The sequence below is a fragment of the Halictus rubicundus genome, chromosome 3 (assembly GCF_050948215.1).
Source record: "Halictus rubicundus isolate RS-2024b chromosome 3, iyHalRubi1_principal, whole genome shotgun sequence".
NCBI classification, from domain to species: Eukaryota; Metazoa; Arthropoda; class Insecta; order Hymenoptera; family Halictidae; genus Halictus; species Halictus rubicundus.
Window position 1 is genome coordinate 2,805,032 of NC_135151.1, and position 24,417 is coordinate 2,829,448.

The 24,417-nt window shown below is 44.3% G+C and overlaps 1 protein-coding gene across 2 annotated transcripts in view; it reads right to left on the reverse strand.

Moving 5' to 3' along the window:
• Positions 1 to 329: 329 nt before the first annotated feature.
• Positions 330 to 24,417, reverse strand: part of Brat (tripartite motif-containing protein brain tumor) — a 110,855-nt gene continuing 86,767 nt past the window's right edge. For both annotated transcript variants that reach the window (XM_076784805.1, XM_076784806.1), the window contains one exon: positions 330 to 2,893. In XM_076784805.1, the coding sequence (XP_076640920.1) occupies positions 481 to 2,874 (2,394 nt within the window). In that variant the 5' untranslated portion in view covers positions 2,875 to 2,893 and the 3' untranslated portion in view covers positions 330 to 480. The remainder of the gene's footprint in view (positions 2,894 to 24,417) is intronic.

The window sequence follows — 24,417 nt, forward strand, 5'->3', positions numbered from 1 at the left end:
TCTCTCTCTCTCTCACACAGACGCAAACACACACACACACACACACACACACACGCATACACATACAATCTGTTTCTCTCAGTCACACTAATTCTCAGACTCTCGGGTCTACGTCGCGCGCATTCAACGCTTGCTGCAAGCCCGCTTGCGTATACTCGTGTAAGGCAAGGCCTGTCACCTTGAATTTCGACAACTCGATTAGCATATGGTTCGCTCGCGTGCGCTTGCCTTTGGCTTCTCGTAATCGGCGTCTCGTAAACGGGAGTGAGGTGGGTCGAGCGGGCGAAGGTGGATAGGCGAAGTGAGCACGAGCAGTGGTAGTAGGTGGACGAAGAAGAAGATAGGCAAGTGTAAGTAAAAAAAGATCGATGAGATCCTGGCCGTTCGGCCAACGTTGAAAACAATCCCGGCAAAAGAAACAACGACAACGATGAGAACGACGGTCGACGATCATTGTCGGCGTCGCTGTGTGTCGCTGGTCTACATGCCGATCGGTGGTACTTGTACGTAACGATAAATGTAGAGCCGATAATCCTTGCTGGCCAACACGACCGATCCGTCGTCCATTAATGCGACATCGAAGCATTGAGCGTGTTTCACCTTGCTCTCCAACGCGGAGACCAGCTGGCCGTCTTGGGTGAAAATCGTCAGGTTGAAGTTGTTGTGATTGTCTGCAATCAGTATCTCGCCGATGGCGTTGATCCCTACCCCGATCGGGTAGTTCGTGATACCCTCGCCGCCGATCTGCCTCAGGTACGCGCCGTCGTAATTGAACACCTTGACGCAGTGGGCGCGGTTGTCGCTGATGAAGATCTCCTGTTTGTCGTTCACGACCACGCCGTTCGGGAACTCGAGGTGCTTCGAGCAGCCGAACTTCTGCAGCACGTTGCCGGCCTGGTCGAAGATGATCACGCGCATCACTTTGCACTCGACCACCACGATCCGTCCCTTCGAGTCGACCGTGACGCCGCGCGGATGCTGAAGAATGTTCGCGCCGAACTTGCGCACGAACTGACCGTACTGATTGTAGATCTGTATCTGGTGCGTCGGCGATCGTTCGGTCACGATTATATCGCCGGAGGTCCTCACCACGGCGACACGGTTCGGATAGAGCAGCTGACCGTCGCGTTTGCCGCACTCCCCGAACTGGAACTTGAACCTGCCCTCCTTGTCGAAGATCTGGATGCGATGGTTGTTCGTGTCCGCGACGATGATGTCGTTCTGCGCGTTCACAGCGACGCCGGACGGCTCGGTGAACTGGCCCTCCATCACGCCGAACTCGCCGAACTTGCAATGGTAGATCATCTTCTGACGTTTGATCTGCGACTTCGGCGGGAATATCGCTGCCGCGGACATCAGCTTCGAGGTCAGATCCAGGACCGAATCGCCGGATGCCGCGTTCGCCGCGGCCGCTGCCGACGTTGGCATGGAAAAGTGATCGTTCGTGGTGACCACCGGGTAGGCGTCGCTGCCCCCGTTGCTCCACTTCTCGTAGGGGTTCGCGTTGATGCCGTTCAAGTTCAGGTCGCTGATCGCCGTGGAGAACGGTCCGAGGCTGTTGGCCGAGCTGAAGCGTTTCGTGATCACGCTGCTGTTGGTGTCGAACGACGACGGCGAGGTGGAGGAGGCGCAGGTTGAGGTAGCAGGTATCAGGCCGTTGCTGTAAGGCCGGTCCAATAGAAGACCGCCCAAAGATCCAGCGCTGCTGGGTCCGTTGCTGGAGTTGCTCCCGTTGTTGCTGTTGCTGGACAACGCCGTTGGTCGAGCGATAGGCGGTTGTTTGCCGATTGGTCCGGCGTTGCTCTCGTTGTTGCTTCGCACGTAGCCGAACGTGTTCCGCACGCCCACCTGAATCGCTTGGTAGTTGCTGACGAACTCGAGGTCGACGGTTTGGCTACCGATGTCCGGCGTGTAGTTCAGGAACTGCTGAAACTTCGAGTCCAGGTACTTCTTGACCATCAATACTTCGGTCACGGTGGTGCACTTGGTCACCCGTTCGACGAAGTCGCAGGTCTGGAGTATCTTCTCGGCCATGTCGTTGGCTTTCTGCGTGAGCACGCCGAGGGAGATCTGTTTCGTGGAGAATACCGACTCGAGCTCCTTCAGCAGTTCGCCTTTGCGCTCCTCGAGCATCGATCTGTAGAATTGGAAAGTGTCGTTGATCTCGTTCTGCGCCTTATGGTACTGCACTTGCAACCGTGCCGCACCGTGGTCGGCTGCCTTCACCGCGCCTCTCACGTCCGCTGCTTTGGCCCTGCATTCTTGGACCATCCTTGCCATCGCTTCGAGCTGTTGCGTGCCGACCTCGGAGATGTGCGCGCAGTCGTGCAACGGGGCCGGATGGTCGGTGATGGTACACTCTTTGCAGACCAGCACGGTGCAGCTGCGGCAGAAGTACTTGAGCAGCTCCTGCTTGTGACGCGGACAGTAGGGCACCTTCTCGCCGTTCCCGTTCCCGCCGTTGATCACCAGGTTGTTCTTCGGGAGCTCGGTGCTCGCCGGGTTGCTCACCGTCTCCAATTTCGAGTCGCCCAGGTTCAGAACCCGGTGTCCCTCGAAGCAGTGCATGAACTGATGCGCCATCACGCAGTTGGGGCAGAGGAAATTCGCGCAATCGAAGCAACGGGCTACCGCGTCGGATTCGGTCGATTTGCAGCCGGTGCAGCGAACGCCGCCGGCGCCTCCTAATCGGCACCGCGGGCAGGGCGCCTCCCCAGGTTTCTGTGAGTCGAGGCAAAGATCACAGCTGTCGACGTCGCAGATCGCCGAGTCGCTCGCAGGCGGGGAACTGCCGCTCACTGTAATCGGGGACAGCGAGGCCAAGGACCCGATGGAATTCGCACGCGATTCCAGCGAGAGTGTCGGCGAGGCCATCTTCAGTCAACCGGCATCCCTGCGAACAAAAAGCAAATGGCTCGTTTTAAGGGCCGTTCTCCATTACCCACGCCGGCGTCTTTCGTCGACTGAATTACGTATTCAAACACTCGTGGCCGCAGAATAGGCCATTTCGTTTCTCTCCTTTTCTTCTCCGTTCCGTTTCCTTTTTACCATTGTTCGCGTCACTTCCTATACAGGGTGTTCCACTTCAACCTTTGCACGCTATTCTTTCCCAAACTAGAGCTCCTTGTAAAATATGTTTCAAATAAAACTTACTCTCTTTCGGGACAGACACTTTTTCTCTAGATGGACGTGCTTCCGAGATTTCAAGGTGACCTTTGTTTTCTTTAATATATGGAGTTGTATGCTTCTATGTAGGTAAGCGTGTAGCCTATCCCGAGAAGAATTCGCTGATCTATTACATTTCGTCTTACAAGGTCATTCAAGGTCATTTTGTGCCGTTCTTTAATTTTTTTATATGGAATTGTATGTCTCTATAAAGGTAAACGTGTAGCCTATCCCGAGACGAATTCGCTGATCTGTAACATTTTCGTCTTACACGGTCATTCAAGGTCGTTTTGTCCCGTTCAAAATTTTGCTTAATCAGACGGAAGCACGTCCACCTAGATACGTTTCGTGACTGCCATAAGATATCGCCAGCAAAACGAAGTAGGTTTTGTTTGAAATACTTTTTACAACGAGCTATAGTTTGGGAAATAATTGTGTGCAAAACCTCAATTGGAACACCCTGTACACGCTGGCGCTCGTATTTTCTACGTTGTTCGAATAATTAAGGCTACTTTTATTGTACTCTAAATCCCTTCCCCTTGGAATCTTACGGGCCGAATTAAACGATAAAATAAAACGGTAATGCTACGAGGAAAGGGTCACGATAAAGGAACTGCCAAAGTTTTTCGCTGATTCTAGGTTTTGTCAATGTTAACAGGGCCCGCTTTAGGGGGGGGGGGCAACCCGGGCATTTGCCCGGGGCGCCAAAATTTAGGGGCGCCATTTTGGCTTTGGCTGTAAGTGTGAGAAAAATATTGATGTTTTAAATATTCAATTAATAGAAAATTTCAGACTACCCTTGCCAGACAATTTTGCTAAAAAAAAAAAGGTCATTTTGTTCAGAGCGATGCTTAATGCTTAAAAAGGGGCGGCAATTTGTTTTTTTGCCCGGGGCGTCGTAACCGCTAGAGGGGGCCCTGATGTTAACCGTTTTTGCCACCGTTCCGCGGCTATGAAATTTGTAATGTGCCACTCAATAGTACAGAATCTTTCGATAGAATCCTTTTGCTAATAATTTCACGATAAACATTTTCTTAATAACGCGGACGAAGCGGAGTAAACTACGCCGATCTAAAAGCCGCGACCTAATTTATTCATCACTTCAATCGCTAAGTGATTGTGGCTATGAGAAATGATAGAGTTGACGTCTCGGAGAGTAATTGCAAACAGATACTCTAATTAGAAACTACAAATAGAACGCGTATTCTTATATAAGTAGAACTTTTAATGGATTTTAACTTCCTCCCTAATGGATTTCTCTGCGCTCCAAGCTGTTTCTCAGTGTGAAACCCAAGAACTCCGATTCGAAGTTTTTCCGACAATACATAGCAAACAAACAAATTTCGTAGCGTGAAAATTGCTTCGAATTATGCAATGTCGCTAGAATTGCGTATTTCATGGAATCTCATGCATACAAATTCTATGAACGAAAAAGTCGGAAATCCGATTAGTACTACGGATTTTATTTTGGGAAAAATGAGTAGCTGCAATACAAAGCAAGAGATTAACGCTACAACTACCACATTATTTTACAATTACTGAAATTATAGAGATGACTTGATATTGTTGAAGAGATATCTTTGTTGAAGTATATACTTCAATAAAAATGGCGCACGATCGGAATAAATTCAATCTTGTCATTTTTAGAAAGCAATATGCACCGGTCACTTTTACCGCTCGGTGGGTTTAGCGTTAAAAGAATTTGAGAGGTTATTGCTGATCAAAATTAGCAGTCTACTGATTATAAACCCCCGAGGTTTTTGCGTAAATTTCACAAGTTTGCAAAGATCGAAAATATAAAATCTAATTAAAAAGATATTGTAAATATGCGCTTGGATATTCCGCGAACTCGTAACGCGACCGCGGTCAGAGCAACGATTTCTGTGGAATTTTCTGGATTGTTCCAACCACGGGGACGGTTGTTCAGGCAACGCGTCGATTGGGGTCGACCATCAGCGGAAGAGCAGGCTGACGATCGGTCTGGCTGGCTGCCATTCGGCGACACTTCACCCACGACAGTACAAGCCGGAAGTTGTTCTCGTCTCGACGTTAGATCGTCTCCACGAGGTTGCTCCCACGCAACGTTGGCTTTCTCTCTTTCCCTCCTCGACGGTCTGACTCGTTGGTTGTGACCCGCGAACGACTGACGATGAAAGGATGTCGTCCCTCTAATTAGATCGGGCCGACCGAACGGTCGTGTTTCACCTGAGCGCTCGTGGGTAGATAGACACAGATAGAAGACGAGCAAAACGGGAGAAAAACAGCGAACGAAGAGAGGAAGGGAGAGAGAGAGCGAGCGCGCGAGCAACAGAGATAGATAGAGACAGAGAGTGAGTGAGAAAAGAGAGGGGACCCTGGTACCCCTCTAAGTCCAAGGTCATGAATGCGAAGGTTATCGTACCTCTTCCACTTGGCACGAGTGAATTCATGGTGTTCCACGCGACGACGCATTCGCTTTTCCAGGGAACAAACGCAGACACCGTGATCGTCGAGGGAGAAAGATAGAGAGAGAAGGAGAGAGAATATGAGAAAGGAGAAGGAGAAAGAGAGGAGAGACCAGGTGTAGCAGAGCGAGGTAGACAACGCGATGAGCCGGCGGCGGTGGAAGCGGGGGTGTAGGAGGAGTCCGGGCAGAAGAAGGAGGAAGGAAGAAGAGAAAAAGAGAATAATCGAACGGGTAGAACAAAGAGCGTCTCGCCGCTCCAGGAAATACTTCTGATGTCGGGTTAGCTACTCTTCTCTCTGGTACGCGATGCCTTCGTGCAGGAATTTCGATCGAGTCCCAAGATAAAAGGTGAATGCTCCTGAGGGAAGTACTCGCGGACTCGAGGTCGCCGGAAAGCTACATTTAGCATAGCGAATGCTGAAGAACGCGTACTTCGGCCGCGACGACGAGCTGCAGTCCCGCGACACTGGCATTATTCGCGGACAACGTGATATTTCAGCCCAGCTGGACCGTGACGTTCGATACAGCCAATTTTTTCGCAAAATTTATCAACTATTACCATCGCGATAAAACCGTACCAGATATCAGCCAATAAATTCATTAACCTTTAGAGGGCCGGGGTGGCCACTATACATATAAATTTTTCGTAAAGAAAATTCAACTTTTCGGCCCTGTTAAATAATGTTAAAGTGACTTAACTTATGGAACCGTGATATCAAGCGAGTAAGCAGCGGAGAACTTTTCAACTCGAGGAAAAAATCCTTTGCCACTTTCGATTAAATAAAAATCAATTTACGTTTATCTTAACCATATATGTATAGCTTGTTGTATGTACCTTATTATTCTGATGTTAGTTGGGAGACAGTCTCTGATAAATGCTTCTCGCGAAATTCATTTAGATTTTAGATACAGTCGAACGAAGAGTAATGGCTACAGTTTTAGACACCTTTGGAACGTTTGCATCGATTGAAGTGTTTCAGTAAACGAACAGCAGAAAGACAGCTCGAGTTTGCCTTGATTTGCCATTTTTATTTCCCGTCGCAGCTGCCTTCGAGTGTCGAGCAACCTTCCGAAACCTGTCGCGAAACTATCGACGATTTTACGCCTTCGACCGCTTCCTCGCCGCCATTTCGAAACACAGACCCTGCTCCCGTTCGATGTCAACCTCTCCCCAAATTAAAGGAACACTTTCGAGGCTACCGGTTCTCGACAGCAACGAAGACTCCGAGTAGATTGTGCTACGGACGTAGCTGAAGGCACAGAACGAGAAGTCAATTCTTTTGTGCCGGTTTTCAAAGACCTGCTCGTCTCTAACAAGAACGAAGCGGAGCGGGTACGTTGAAAAGTAGAAAGGCCAACGAGAGGAATAATGTTCGACCACTATTTCTGTTTTCCATTCGCTAAAACGTCTCGATTTTTGTAGAAGCTATAAATTCGGATTGCTTTCCGTTCCACCTTTCCGATGAGCTCAGCGGAAAGTATATTCTTTGAAAGAATAAGAGATACAATTTCAGAGGAAAGCAACGAGCATTTCCTTGTTAGACGTATATTGTTTATTTTAAGCAAATGCTAAACAAGAAATTTTCACGATAATGGTACCCCCCGAAACAGTTCGCAACCAAACTTTCACCCCTTTTGCCAATTAGAAAAAATACTAAATTTTATCAAAATAAGCGATTCACAGTGTTCCCTTGTCAGTGAGTATTATACCAACGCTTCGAAGCAAAGCGTTACTGAAGGAACAATCAGGATTGTACCAAAGAAGACCCCTCTCCTCTCCTCTCCTCTCCTCTCTTTCTCCTTCTCCTTTCTCATATTCTCTCTCCTTCTCTCCTTCTCTCCTTCTCTCTCTCTCTCTCTCTCTCTCTCTCTCTCTCTCTCTCTCTCTCTCTCGCGTTCTCCCTACACAATTTTAATAAATGGAGGACAGCATATATTATTAATGGCAAAATATGGCACTCGTAATGTGCCATTCTACCGTCTCATAATTACTGCATTCTTTTTTTTTTATTTATCAAGTTCCTGAAACGCCTACATGGGTGTATTTTTGGCTTCTTTTCTAAATCGCGTTATTTCGACGCGGTGTAAAAAGTGAAATAGGTGTGGAGCATTCGATGAATATTATACCAGATCGTGCAACGGTTCAAGAACCAGTGTTACAGGCGGAAGAACCGAAGTTTCGTGGAGGGTTGCTCTCGATATTGGTTCTCAGCGTTGGCCGCCGCGCCGGTCGTTCGAGGGTTAATGGTCGGGGCTCTGGTATTTTTATTGGTGGCTGCAGCGGGGCTTCGTGACTCGCGAAGATACAGTGAAATATTTAAACTGTGAAAGCACAGAAAGACGATGAGGAAACGATGAGGCGAGGGGGTACGTTATTTTCGGTTGACTTTTTAACTCTTTAGCTAATTGTTAGATAATTATGGTTCGAAATTGGGATGATGGCAAGATATTTATGCATGGATTCATTCAACAACATAGTTTGCACTCTGCCCTACCACTTTTTGCCACATTTTGAGGTAACTTGTCGTGTTATTGAATAAACCCATGAATCTTAATTTTATCTTTGAATTTTAATGCAAAAACGCGACGAACTTTCGTTCCAAGGCAATATTTAAAACGTGGAAGCGTCGAGAAGGACAGTGGACGATGAGAAAACGTCGTGCACAGGAGGGAGAGATGGTGGAAACGTCGGGAAGGAGGGGAGCAGGATCGTCAGGTGAGGAGGGGTGCGAGGAAGGAGAAGCAAAGATAGAAGAGAGCGGTGCTGGGAGCAGCCAGGGTGCGTACACCCCGATCGATGAACGTCGTTCAGGGGTCACGCCGCTTTCTCCCCTTGCTACCCCTCGTCGACATCCAGGACCCTGAAGTGTATCAACTCTCTACTTCCCCGTCACGTTTCTCATCCACAGGCTGTCTACTCCAGATGGAGGCGCACGCGCGCGCGCGCGCACGCGGAAACGACGCCTATAGCTCGTTCGCCGGCTACGATCTACGACCTTGGACAAGAAAGGTCTCAAATCAACCTCCTAACTAAGGGCGAAGCTCCCGTGTACTACCGCCGATGGTAATATCTGCCCAATGATCGATAGAACGATGGCTTCTTCCAGCTGTGGAACAGACATTATCTGATCGAACTACTTTCACGGTACGCCGTAAAGATCAATCGACCTTTCGATGGCGAATACGTTTCCGATACCTGGCTGAAGAAATTTGTCGTTAACGCTTTGACCGTTTCAGCCTGCTAATAGGCTTTTTGACGGCTGGGCTATAATACCGGAGAAGTTGAACCCCTCGCGCTATAACACCGAATAGTGATTTCGAACAAATATGTATGATATTAATTTCCTACGAAATGAAATTCTGCTTTGTCGTTGTCAATACAGAGCCACTGGAGAACACACAGACATGCAATAAATATTCTTCTTTCCTCATCTAAGAAATTATGAAATTATGATATTTTACGTTTTGTATGAAAGATGTGAATATTTATTATATTCGTACGAATATTATAGACTGGCCAAGGAGAAAACGGAGAGCCCTTGGACCGTAAGACTTCCGCTCGTAACTTTTAAAAATTTGCTATAATCAGCACGACACGAAACTCTAAGAGAATTTAAATATCTGATCAATTTGTAGCTCGCCGGAACGGCTCGCGAAGTAAGTAAAATTTTCTGTAATTTCAGCTCCTTTGACTTCGTGCGCGACGTCGATTTGCATAAAGTTCCGCGGCGCCGTTATCGCAAGTAGGCGAGTCGTTTGATCCCGTTCAGGCGAAAAATATCAGCAATACGAAACTTCGAATCTCTCTCGGTTCCGGTGGAACAGAGACGGGCGTGAGTTTCGCGAACAAACGCGAAACGGACAGGTTTGCCGATCGTTCGTTCGCTTCGGTTCGCTTCGAGGAAGGAAACGGCTGGGAATGCAATCGAATCGTGGAAGAAGTTCCCCCGGCGAAGTTAAAACCAATAGATCGGTGATTTAGTGAGGCGATTCACGAAGGTGAAACGACTGAAATTACTTATCCTCTCTCGTTAATAGAATAACCAGTTGTTGGTAACGCAGACGCGGCAGCCGAGGGTAAGGTCCTGAGAGAGGGGGGGGGGGCATATCCTCGAGTTAGGTTTCTTCTTGTTCCTCTTTTGCTCCCGAGGACGAAGATAGCCGTGTATCCTGGGCCCGCGGGTTTTTATAACAGCGCGGTCCAGCGTCTATGTACACGGCAATGGCATTAATTCTGCCGGCTGTCTAGGCGATCGGATCTCCTCGGAAGAACACTCAAGGGCGGACCATAAATCTTGTCGCCCCTTGCCGGGTCACCTTTGTAAGCCGGTACTTAGCAATCGCGCCTAAGTGCATCGAGGAAATCGCGAGAAACGACAAGATGCTTTGCACGCTCCATGCATCCCCTTCCGATGCCATGCCGCGCCGCGCCGCGCCGTGAGCCCGATCGAGCGTCGTGAATAGATCGCCGTTCCGCCGTGCGCAATTATTTTTCGACGGAATAGGCGTGCGCGGCTCGAGGACACGTTCATTAGCATCGCAACAGTCGAAGGAAACTTACCGGGCATCGCTTCGGGCATTTTGAATTTTCAATTTGGTAGCTGAACCCGCCACGCGTTTTTACCTAAAGTAATCTCTTTCGTTCTTTAACGTCGCATTTATAATTGTTTAAAGATTTCATTAAATTTGTCATTTTTATACGGCTACACTTTCCAAATTACAGGCGGTGATTGGTACGTTTTCTGTTAAAAAACGACGAGGTCAAATGAGGGACATAACTAGACAGTTGCTATTTATATTTTATCCTTTGAAACTGTCCTCAAAGTAAAGCGATCCACATGCAAGAATATTTATTGTACAAATTGATAAAAAATTGAATCCAGCATTAGGACCGACACTAAGCTTGTTAGGGACAGCCTGTTCCCAATATGGGGATATCGCAGGGTTTCGGTTATGTGACAATACATAAAAAACTAATGTAAAGACTCATGGAAATGACCATCTAATACACAGTTTAGAAGCAAGAAAATATAAATTTACGAGATTTTCTTCTGTTCATGTAGAATCTATGATGAATTTAAAAAAAACCTCCCTATATTGGGAAACTTTCCTCTGTACAGTATCTAAGAAAGGGAATGAGTGTGACATTAACACGAAAACGGTGAACAAAATCCCCGATCTTTTGGAGGGGGTTGCGAATAAACTCGCGGAAGATTGGCAGTAGCGTGCCGAGACGCGCGAAGGGACTGTTAGCGTGGACGGCGCAGCGGCCGACATTGGTAATAATCGGGTCTGGCGACGGTTAGACGTGACAGTGAAATGGTAACGTGTATCGAACGCGCGGTCGATGGAACACATGGTGACAGAAAAATGCATTGGACGTTGGGCCGCGTCTGCGGCTCGATGGCGAAGGGTAGTAGAGAGGGGGTAGCGCGGCGGATCATCGGGAAGATGACTACTGTTGCCGGGAAATAGCGGTACGTTTTCAAGCGAAGACTGCAACCCTCGGTTGAATGCATTGTAGGAAGGGGTGGCGGACGGCGCGTCTGGTTTCTATGGAAACACTGCATCGACCATCCCAACCCTTCGACCGGGGTTCCGAGTCGACGAGGGTCGAGTCCGTCACCGATGGTGGTGGGACTGACGAGGTAGGGGTAACCGCCCCAAGAGAACGGTAACTGCCGGTGCATCGCCCTTCGACGCAACGCGGCAATGCGTATTTCCCTCGTTTATAGGGTGATCAAAAAAGTATTGCCGAATAAATAAAACTGCGCGCCAATTTCCGCGGGCTTTACGGCGCGCCGGCTGATAGAGCAACGCTAGCCGAACGCGAGTCTGCCCATTTAGAACTGATTAGATATCGGCCGATGGAAGTGAACTGCTCTCGCAGGTACACTGTACCTCGTTCGTTTATACGGGGTGGGCCGAAAGTCGGGCCAGTGAAAATATTTAAAGAATATAAAAGTACTGTTCTACCATTTTTCATTGCATAAAGTTAACAAGAAAAGATGTAAATGTCTACATGGCTCCTGTATTCTGCTATTAACCCTTATCACTCGAATGGCGACTCTAAGGCGCCACTAAAAATTGCTACACTATTATTTAAAACAATTTTTACACTATATTCGTGTCGTTTTGCGTTTATTTTTAGTTTATCTGTATGTTTATCTTTAGTTTCATTTTTTAGGTTAAGATATTAGAAAGTAAGATCATTTCGAGGAGGAGGCTATGTGAATTTGAATTGTAACCCCGAGAAGAACAAAATAAAGTGCTACACTATATTGGTGTCTAAGAAATTCAGAAAAATTTCAGCAAAGACTTCATATAGACTTCATATGCAGAAAAGAAAATAAATTATGCGCAATGGAAATATTCTAGGTCAGAAGAAATGATTTTAAAACAGCTTCGGCAGTCTAGTAATGAATCTCAAATTCATTCTGGAATTCCACCAAAATCTGGAATAGAGATTTTATTGTATTTACTTGCTATTCGACTCGACATAAGTATCCATTTAACACTAGAACTACCGAACTAGTCAAAATGACTGGTGGATGATTTTTTCTTTCACGATTAGTGAAACTATGAAAACGTTTTCACGAGAAATTTTTTAATATATCTCTTCTTTGGAGTACATGTTACCATAAAAATCGTATGAAATCTGAGCAAATTCAATCTTGCTGTTATTATAAAGGGATAAGTCTAAGTCACGTTTAGGGCTCGGTAGTTCTAGTGTTAACCCTTAGCACTCGAATGGCGACTGTAAGGCGCCACTAAAAATTTCTGTATTATTATTCAAAATATTTTTTACATTATTAAATTTGTTTGTATTTAATAAATTAGTAAACATTTCAGTACTGTACGAGTAAATTGCACCATTTTCATATGTATAGCATGAAAGAATATATATAGGAGGAAAATATTCTAGGTCGGAAGAAATGTTTCGTTTTACAGTTAAAATGGCTTCGAGTGCAAAGGGTTACTCTTGCTTCTAAGAGATTACAATTGAAAGGTAAGGCCGATAATTCCGGGTCGGAATAGACCCAACTACAAACTGGATCCAACTGAAGCACACATTTCTTATTCGATACCGTTACCCTACTCGCAGGCAAGCCGATATCGATGCTTGAGCAGTCGGGGAGTAGGTGCTTCAGTTAATTTCATGGGGAAAGACGGTGCCGTCGACGACGACGACGACGTTGCGAACTTTTTCGAACTAGTTTCCTAGGGTAATCTGGTCCGAATCGTGAACGAAAGTAACTCATTTCGGTGGCGATCTGAGCGGAAGAGATTTCTTAGGACAGATTCCATTTACATGATTTTGCATCTTCGAATCGAAGGCTTCGGCCAGCGAACTTTCGGACAAGTAATTTAAGTAATTAGAACCGACCCGTTCGGCACGGTCGGAGCTTTTTATCGAGATGTCGGGGAACCGTGGTGTGTTCTTAACACTCGAGCGAACGACCGTGGCTCGTGTGGTGCGGGGTTTAATTACAATGGACATAATTAAATCCGGTTGCTATGCGCAATATCTAGGGCTGCGCGTGGATATTTACGCAAATTTTCATTTGCACGGGTCGATTCGTGGAGTTCGGAATTGCACGGACATCCGGTCGCAATATGGAGAACTTTATTGGACTTAGAAACCAATTACCTTTCGGGTATCCTCGTGAACATCGAAATATGGACAAATCTCTTTCGCTGGCTGGAAAATATTTATCCAACGAAGACTCACGGCCATAGAAGAAAATTCGAAGGCGGATCGGACTTATAAACGTTCGATTCGGGATGCAAGAGACTGAACGCGGTAAATGTTCTATCATCAAAACGGGTCGTTTTTAATCGCGCAACCAGTGTTCAAAGGAAGCGCAGCAACGCATGATTACGCGGGCTTCAAATTCGTGCTGCGTTATCGAGGATTCGGCTCGATAAGCTCTCTAATTTTAGAGCTTAACGTGCTCCTTTTGCCTGGCATGGATCCCGAATGATCGTTGACAATATCAATTGCAGTTGGAAATTTGCTCCGACGTTCATTAGCAATTTCAATGGCATTGCTGGATTCTACCGGTCTGCCTTCCAGGAGTAACGCGGATAGAGCTGTAGCCATATTCCCGCGTAACTCTTTCGCTCATCCACGCTCTTCCATTTCATTAATGAACGTTCCGCTTGATCAGCGAGCGTTCGTAAGTCGATATACGCCAATCAGCTGTGGTTCTTTAGCATCCTCGTTGCTGGGTTAGCTTCGCGAGGTAAAACCAGACAAGAGTTTATTCCGGCGGAGGGTCTCGCTATTTAAGACATCGATTAAAGTGACGATGAAACCGTTCGACGTCATTAGAACTTTGAATTGGGAATATCAGTCTAGTTAATTGCAGAAAATAATTGGACTCTAATGATACTGCAGATAGGTACGCGCCAATTTTATTATGGCAGTCCTCTGAGACAAGGAAATGTGCCAACCTTTTCAACAATTGCAGCGATTTCTCCGTATATGTCGCCAAGGCCTGGATGACAAACGTCGCGGAATTATCCCCATTACCGCGGGGTATACCTCGCGAGTGGTCACGCCGAGGAGTGTAAACATAACACGACTCGGACGTATGTCTCCTGGACGATACACGACGCTGGCATGACCCGTGTTGTTGACATATATCGAGAATTCACTGTAACCCTATGACATTCGTTCCAATATAATGTCACTGTACTCTTTGGGCTTGTTAAAATATTTAGTTAGCCAGAGGGTATTCTCACTTGATGGAACATTTGTATCAGAGCGAAAAATTCATTTTCTGAAAAATGCCACGAAATTGCAACGAAGACTATTTCAAGTAACAGAAACTTTCGCGAGGTTTCAAGGACTTCGAATTGAGCAACGTTCGACTGTCGTTGACAATGAAGGAAAATTGACCGGTCTATCGAATGGCAGGGAAGTCGGCTGGCAACCTGGCGTAGGGATCGGTTGCAACGAGTTTTTGCAGCTGTGCAATATTTCGGGACGAACGGGAAGGGGGAGCGGGACACCGATGAAATAATGCTAGGAGAAAGCAGACCGAGCGATCCTGACGTCAACGTTGCAAATGCAGTATAAAGTTTCGCAGTCTTGCAGCTGCGTCGTAGTTAGGCGAGCATTTACCCTACGCGCGACCAGGTCCACGCGTTCGGTAGCCGAATCGATCGCGTCTGCTGCTCGTGTCTGAACGAAAGCGGAAACAATCGCGGAAATCCCTTAATTTCCCGCCCGCATAACGAGATCAAACCATTTTTCGTTTAAAAACCTCGTAAGCAAATTACTTGCTCCGTGTTCATGGTCGTCCGTAATCGACGTCTCTTTCGTTAGCATAATCTGGATTTGGATCGATGCCTCCGAAGTCCTGCAGAACGCTCTACTAAACGTTGCTCCGCGATTATTACGAGGCAAGATATTAAATATTAGATAGAATTTTTATTTAGGCTAAAATTTGATCCTTAAGATGCCTTCTGAAACTCCTTCTTAAACAAAGGTATTATTCCATAAATAAACGAACGAAGAAAATTGTCATCTATTGCTGAAATCTTAAGAATTAGAATTTTATGTCGTTATTCTGATTGAATTATTGACCCTTATGCAATCCAGTATTTCTGTCAGCAGAGATCCAGAAACGCCAGGTATTGCGAATTAAATTAACTTACGTATCGAGGACTTTAATTGAACAATAATAGCATTGATGAACCATGTCACGAATACGGAGAATGAGCTTGAAATAATGACGTTGAAGTTGCATTTTGATCGTTTCAACGTGATATGGAAATGTTTGTGCAGAAACTTTCGGCATAAAACTGCGAAGAGCATCCTCATTTTCCTTTCTACCGAACCATTTATTACAGAAATCATTAGAATATTTGAATTTGCCTGTGAAATATGTTTTTCGAGCACATTTCAAACAGTCGCTGTCGAATAAATTCCATGAAGCTATTTATAAAGATCGTTCCAGTTCTTCTCATTTTCAGGTCAAATTTTTCATACCTCGAAATGTAGAAATTAAAATGTAGAATTCCCCTTCGTATGCGAACTCGCTGACCCGCCGCGGAATTTTCATCGTTCGTTTTCCATGTACGAGACCGAGTCAGATACATGCACACCGCATTTCTTTCATTGCGCGCACCAACGTGTTTTCTTTTCTCGATGAGAGAAATTAATTTCGGTATTCCGTAACATCGTTAATGTCGCCGCCGACACGAGTATCACTTTCTGTCGATGCTAATTTTCTTTATCGATGCAAAATGATCAACGTAAACGCGACGCGAATTCGTTTCCAACCTTTTCCGGTATCTAATAAAGTCGCAGCGACGCGGAGGCGCACGGAGGGTGTACCGCGAGAGTCTTCTAGGCATTTGAAAATTAATCGCCGGTAACCTGAAAACATTTCTCGACCGTGAGAACCGTCGGAGATAAGATCGGAGAGTTCGGTGCACGGTTTCCGCGTCGTCGAGCTCGGCGCGAGCGAGACGCCTCGCCTCGGCTCGGCTCGGCTCGTCTCAGCTCGCCACGCTCTCAGCAGCGCGGCAGGGCACGACACAGCAAAACACAGCACACAGCAGGGCCGAGTCGAGCCGAGCCGAGCAGAGCCACGGCAGAACAGAGTAGAACAGAGTAGAACGAAGTATAGCAGAGCAGAACAGAGCGCACGAGAGCGAGAGCCCAGCTTTCCGGAAGTGGCGCTCGTTTCGCTGTGGAATGGTTTACGACGCCGAGCACCGGCTGTGCGCTGAATGTGCCAGGGGTCACTGTACCCGGCGAACTTTGCGATGCCGGAAGGTCGCTGTAACGCCACGCGATACGGAAAATCGATTCCAGCTCCAATCCCGATCCTCTTTCGATAACTCACGCGCAACCTTTTCTGAGCACGAGCCGGCTCTCCCGCTCTATACCTCGATCACTATCTCTCTCTCTCTCTCTCTCTCTCTCTCTCTCTCTCTCTCTGTCTTTCTCTCTGTCTCTCGCTTTCCAACTCTGTTTTCGCGTCCAGCTGTCTCCCTCCCTTCCATCCGATCGTCCGAGTACTAATTTTTCAGATGTACGTCACGCTTAACTCGTCGCCGTCTCGTCTATTTTTATTAGCAATGTTTCCACAACCACGCGACGCGCAGCCTTTAGCAAATGACAAATATGTGACACGCGTTGTTTCGATCTGTAGCTGTCGAGATTTTGCGCGTTGAATCTTTTGTATTTGCCTGTGCGGGTAGACTGTCGACTTTCGGGAAAATAAACATATTTTACTGATTTCTATAATTTCTTTCTAATTTTATGCTGTATAAATTTCTATTCTTTTCTAATCATTTCAGTGGAATGCAGATTTGTACCCTTGTGTATTATTTTTGCAGTTTGTTCCGACAACTATGTTTCCGAGTTAAAATGTGAATACAAAAGCGAAAGAATGAAAAATAAACACTTTTATCGTGACGCTTCGGATCGCTCGGTATTTTTATCAATTGCTGAAGCATATTCGTATTCGAATATATTTCCCGTTGTTTTTCAAAAACGAAAACACAGGTTAAATTGGTTTCGAGCGTGGAATATATTTAAACACGACAGGACGTATGCACGGGATCCCGAAGTCACAGCAATTTATGATTTTCGAATAATACGTCCGAAGTCGGCGCGGATACGCGCCTTTATCAAATTCCGGAAATTAGCAATTTAATTGGAACCCAATTGAAAATCAATATCATCACGTACCCCGCTTCAATTTCCGAATAGTAGTTGTTCAACGTGCACGCGCGTACCCGACGTCCGGGAAACGTTGCAACAAAAGTGCATCCCAGCAGCGCGGCCGTTGCGGGAGCAAAAAATGCTCCAGACACAATTGCCTCTTGCTTTTCAACTGTGTCAAGAGTCAAGAATTATTTACTCTGCTGGAACGTAAAGGAAATACGCGAGATCGACGTACATTAATTGTCCGCGGACTGCGGACGTTCATGCGAAATTACATTCGTTAAAACTCGCCTACAGGCTACGAGAAGAAAAACAAATTATTATCTCCTCTCCAAGATTTTCGCCGAGCTGGTCACATATTTACGACGACCCTTTGCTATGGCATTGTTTTCTCTTTCGCGCAAAGAACGTCGACTCGGCTGTGCGCACGTTGTTGCTTAAAATTGCGACACAATTTCCGACTCGGATTTACGACTTCAACAAACTTTTTCTTCATATTTTAGAAACGATATAGAACTTATAAGTTTCGGATGTGTGTACAAAATAGAAATTGTCTGTACATTCTTCTTTCAATGGTTTAGAAAATTGAAAATCATGCAACGATATTCTTAAATTCTTTTGACACTGCTCTCTATTTCATTTCCACTCCAAGCCTGTCCTAATCTCTAAATACATTTAATAAAATAAAATACATTTTACAATACAAGTAGAAGGAAATCAAGGTTTTAGAATATTTAAAAAAAGAAAAAATGGTGGGTTTTCCACTCTGAGGGACGTATGAGAGTGAACAGGCTTTTGAAGTGTAACAAGAAGATGAACGTATGTAACACTATGTTTGCGGGACCAGTCAAATTGGCGGTTTCTAATATTTTTAATTTACAATTATCGAGATTCAAAGATGCATCCATGAGAAATAATTCAACAGATTTATTTCGTTGGGTATATACTATAAAAAGGAATAGCTAAAAATTTCGATAGATGAATTCTTGTTATTTTTATAAAATAATGTAGAATTGTAATTTTTAATGGTCCATAAGCCTAGCGTTAACATTCATTTTTGCTGAATTGGTAATTCGGTTATTCGAAAGGTTGAGGGACTATGCGTCGAGCCGTGTTGAGAATGATTCCCAGCATGCATATTTCTGATAAGGAGATTGACCATCGGCGAAACAGTTCTATGAACGTTACTGTTTCGACCGTGCGAATCATCTGACCCACCCACATTACGATACGATTTAACGAGCCGTCGTGTAACGGTCGCTTAACGATGATTCAGAGATCGGTTAAATGGTGCTTGAACCTTTCCCCTCCTTTTCTTTTCCTCTCCTCTCTTTTACTACGCTTCGCTTTCATCCTTTCCTCGATCCTTGCCCCTCTACACCGCTTTCTCCATCTCTCTCTCTCACACTCTCTCCCTCTCTTCGTCTTCCTTTCTCTCCCTCTTCGGAACTGCCGATCTCACGGACGACGTGAAGTCCGACGTTACAAGCACTGCAGAGACATACGCTCACCGTGCTGCTTCTGTTTTATGTGGTTGCTAATAAAAAAAATTAACTGTTCGCTCCCCTCCCCCCCTCTTTTATTGCTTTGAACGTTAACCACTTCAAGGGTAGCTCGGACCACGGCGGACGTGCCCGTTCGGAATATGGTGGACGTCGCACAGTAGTCTCTCGTTTTATCTGTCCGAGGCGTTTATTTCTACGCAAATAACAAATCGATCTGAATTAATGTTAAGGCGAATGGCTTACGATACGTACAGTGGCTCACGAAAGTATTCGAACGCTTACGTTTACAAATTTTAATGAATCAAATAAGATGTACTAAAATAATCTGTATAGAACAATTTGGTATCTGTAGTAAGGGTCAGTAAAATTTGAAAAGAATTCAACAGCGTAGGCAGAAGTCATGATATATTTATTAGAAACACGCGCAATAAGTGACTCACAAAAGTATTCGAACGCTGTAACGCTGTTGATATGTTTTCATCTTTCTTAGAAAGGAATGTACACATTACTACTAAATGAAAACATTGGTACGTTCAGTTGATGTTGAGGCATCGTTTCCGTAACAGCAACGTAGAACTGTGCACAGTAGTAGTTAAAATGCAGACTAAAAAGTCACAAACACAAAAGTGTGAAAGAGAAATGATACTTCGATTGCATAAGGATGGAAAATCATATAACGAGATTGCAGAAATTATAAACAGAAGTAAGTCTATAATACATTATATTATTAAAAATCAAAAAATGAAGGAACAATTGCGAACAACGCTCGATCAGGTCGACGAAAGAAATTAACTGAAAGAGAACAGAAAAATATCATTCGCGAAATAAAAAAGATCATACTATATCCGCTCCTAAACTCACAAATATGGTAGCTGATATGTTTCATAAAGAAGTTCATCCCGAATTATGTCGACGAATCTTACGAAATAATGATTTTCATGGCAGTGTACCACGAAAGAAGCCATATATTAATGCGGTAAATAAAAAAAAAGACTGGCTCTTGCAAACGCATATCTCAAGAAAGATCTTTTTTTCTGGGATAAAGTCATCTTTTCGGATGAGTCTAAATTCAACATCTTTGCCTCAGATGGTCAAAATTATGTTTGGAGAAAACCAAATACGGAATTGGAAATTAAAAATTGACACCAAACAGTGAAACACGGAGGTGGATTCATTGATGATACTCGATAAATATAAGTATTTAAATATTTTAAGGAACAACCTTAAAGAAAGTGCCCGTAAATTAGGATTATTGGAAGAGTTCCACTTCCAACAAGATAACAATCCCAAGCATACTGCAGGAATTGTGAAAGAATGGATCATATACACATATAACACACCACATATGTTAACTACTCCACCGCAAAATCCAGACATAAATCCAATTGAAAATTTATGAGCTGAAATCGGAAAAAGATTAAATAAATATCAAATAACTTCAAAGGAGCTATTGAAACAAACAATCATATAAGTATGGAATTCCATTGAGTGTACTTTTACAAAATCATTGGTTTATAGTATGGAACGTCGATTGAGACACATCGTTACTGCTAAAGGTGGTCCAACAAAATATTAACATTAAATAATGTAATAATATATGTAGCGTTCGAATACTTTTGTGAGTCACTTATTTTGCGTGTTTCTAAGAAATATATCATAACTCCTGCCTACGTTGTTGAATCCTTTTCAAATTTTACTGACATAATCTTGAGATTTCCCCCTTACTACAGATACCAAATTGTTCTATACAGATTAGTTTAGTACATTTTATTTTATTCATTAAAATTTGTAAACGTAAGCGTTCGAATACTTTCGTGAGCCACTGTATGTCATGTTTATTCATATAAGAAAATTAGAAGACCGGTTCTCGTCGGATGAGATGTCGCTGCTCATTAACAGGTTTTATGCGTTTAGGAGAGAAATAAGCAGTGAAAAGTGGCAAAAAGATTAAAAGAAATGTCACTGCAACTATTAAAGGAACAATGAAATTTCTATCTGACCCTTGTTCGTTACAATTAATGGATTATTTTTATTTTGTGCAAAGATCCGCAGGCTACTCATCGGTAATGTGTTTTGTATAAAAATTCTTTCCTTTTTTTCTTATGACGAAATGTCCAATACTTTTAGTTAGACCATTTCTTAATGTCTAAAACAAGTAAAGAGTATATAAACAAATTGCCGTTCGTGTATTTATTGTTGGTAATAATTAGACCGCGTGTTTCTTTAAATAATAAAACTCGTCTTCGTCAATTGCAAGGAGGAAAATTGAAATAGAGATAATATGAATTTAATCAGGATAACATTTGTCAGGCGATTTAATCTAGAATAAATGTTGAACGTGTTATTCTTCCCTTTCGATATTTCGTTTCAATGAATTTGATTTCGAATACAATTTCAGCAAATTGTATTTGCACTTTGTTGTTTCCCGTTACAATATTGAATTTCAGCAACAGTCGTGAATATGATAACTCTGTGAAGCGACACTGTCGACGATAATTGTTTACTTGAAAGATAAATACGATTACACTGTTTCACAAACTATACGAACCACAGAATATATACATTGACATGAAAAAATTCGACTGCATATTCGAAGTTCTAAAATTTTTTGAAATTTTACGACGAAAAAATAATGCAAATGTGAAGGGACGAGTAAATATATTTCTTTTTAGCAGTATAGTGTAACAGATAGGTATCGTATCGTGCTACAAAGCGGAGCAAATCATCGCTAACGTTCATCGCACACGAGTTGCATGCAGCGTAGTGCGTACGGTATTTGCACGCGCACGAATTCTAAGCATTGTGCAACTTCTCTGTCGTATCGATTGCGGTCGGCAAAGACGCGTGTCAATGGGGCGTCTATAGATACGACGGGGAAAAGAACGGAAATGACTAATCTTAGAAACGAGCCTTCAATTGCCTAACCCGGTAGAATTTCAATTAAGACCACCGACGAACGTACGAGTTTCTGTGAAACGGATTAACCCGTGCGCACTCTTCGAGTTCATTCGACCAAAAGCGTAACACTCAACTCCCACTACACATATTTCTATCCCACGAAAACAGCATCACTTAATTCTATGCAATCGCTTTTCAATCACGATATGCACACGCTTACAGATTCAAAGAGATTACGCGAACGCGCATATTTACGAAATCACAACGGGTTAAATATCATAAATTTTCTCGAGACCCTCAAGTTCAAATACTTTATGGATACACTGTATATCAATTCTCACAAAACTCGCGTTTTATCAATCCGTTCGAGGGATGTTTATACCCCGCGTGCCTCCCAATAAACAATTACGGTCCGATAATCTGCTTTTAATTTTATTCATATTTCATTCATTCTTCGATTACCGGCGTATAGGCGAAGTACCTCGAGCAATTCGGTCGCTGAAACTCCGAAGCAAGGAATGATATACAGTAATTTCTCTATATATGTCGCCAAGGCCTGGATGATAAATGTCGCGGAATTATCCCCACTATCGCGGAGTATACTCCGTGGGGTGAAGCTCGAGAGACCTCGGAGTCCGCCGAGGATTGTAAACACGGCTCGGGTATGTCTCCTGGACGATATATGCCACTGGCAAGACCCCTGTTGCTGACACGTATCGAGAATTCACTGTAATTACATCAAATTCGAACTATGAAAGTGCACGCAGAATCGCATGTTTATTAATTTCTGACCGCAGCAACGGATCAGAGAGTGTTTCATCACGATCGATTCGCGTGCGATAATGAAGCTAGTGGACATCGAGGGAAACGATGAAACTTTTTACAGCGTCGTATACCGACTAATTACTCTCATATCGGAGCATTGCCGAACAATTAATTCGATTTCGCGTGGCCTCGACCACGGTTCTTGTAATTGAAATTCCACTTCTGACTTCGATCAAATTATGAGAAATTTCATTCGTTTCAGATTAATTCGCGTTTCATTTCGCAATTAGGCATTTTACTTTCGCGTGATCGAGACGGCGAGCGAGAGGGGAAGAGATAGATAGATAAATAGAGAGATAGATAGATAGATAGATAGATAGATAGATAGAGAGAGAGAGAGAGAGAGAGAGAGAGAGAGAGAGAGAGAGAGAGAGAGGAAAGCCCAACGGAAATCGTCTCGTTTTTTCCCGTTTAATTCGCGCATATGCGTACGGAGGTTTTTGCTCGTTCGGTAAGGGAGCTCGAAGTGAACTTTTCTTGTTGTTGGGGTTCCGCGCGGTGGAAGAAAAATCGTTTCGAGAAAGAAATGAAAAGAAATATCGTTCCGGAAACGTCGTTAAGGAGGGGGGACGGGCCTGTGTTTATTCGTTTGTATTCTTCGACCGGGCACGAAAAGAAACAGAAAAACAGATGTTACGGCATTAGGCTTTCAGGTTCGAGCAGCGTGAAAAGGATTGTCAGAAGACGTGCCGTGCCGTGGCGTGCCGTCCGCCGTGTCTCTCTGGCTCTGCAGTCACAAAGGGGTAGTAGGAGGAGCTGAAGCGGAGCAGACGAAGAGCCGGAAAGCTTTACAAGAGGCATCGGCGAAAAGCACACACCTGTGGAGCGCCTAACGATTATACACCGACAAAGAAGGTTTTTGCAAGAAAGCTCTCTGTTTGCGGCCCGATGACGACAAGATACCACGCCGGCTTGATATCCATCCTCCCAGAAACTTATCCTTGCGTCACTCAAAATCGAACCATCACGCTCAACGCTTTACTCGTCGGCAGGTAGAGTCACCTGTTCATCGAACGAACACTCATGGGATCTGGTCCAGAACCATGAAAAATTCGATTTTTCTTTACCGCAATTTCTTCGAGTACAACCACCGCAGAATATTGCGTGCAAAAGAATTTATTCGAATTCGTAAAATTGACGCAATTAATGGCGTTTGAAAAATGGAACGTAGCACCGTTTAACACTTTGACTGCCGAACTAGAAACCTGAAAAATTCCATAAAATCAAAGTAAGTTGTTTAATGAGATAAAAATTGGAAAAAATTAAATGTATGATATTGAGTAGTCCTCCAACTTTCTTACATTTTACTGATCCTAATCAAATTTGGTACGATGAATATATTAACATAGAAATTCATTTTAAAACCTGAACAAATAATTTTGCCTCCCACATATGGGTGACATCACAGTCAACGTGTTAAAAAATTATTCTCAATTCACAGCGTTCGCATTAGTCGACGTTTAGGAACAGTCTCCCCTTCGAAAAGGGATTTTAACGTAAACTATGGCTATTTTCTGGTACTACTCGTTTCTGTCTCCTACAACACATCGTTGCTCGGACCACAGCCCTGACCAATATTGTTAGACAGGTCGTTGGTGTGTATCCTTTGCCTTTATTGCACATATATCAGCATCCTCTCCCAGAGGACACATCCTGTGCACCGTTCCCGTAGTAACTAGACAGCTGAATCTTATTGGGGAAGTGCGGATGACACGTGTCAAGCTTAATGAATGACGTACAATGTTTTATTGCGGTTCATTCGCCTTTTTATCCATAACACGCGCGTGCATACGAAAATCCCCCAAGGACTATTTGGTGCCTCGCGAGCACGTTTCCGAATTAAGTTCCGTATCTCTGCGTGCATCGACTTTCCCCTAAATATGAAAAAT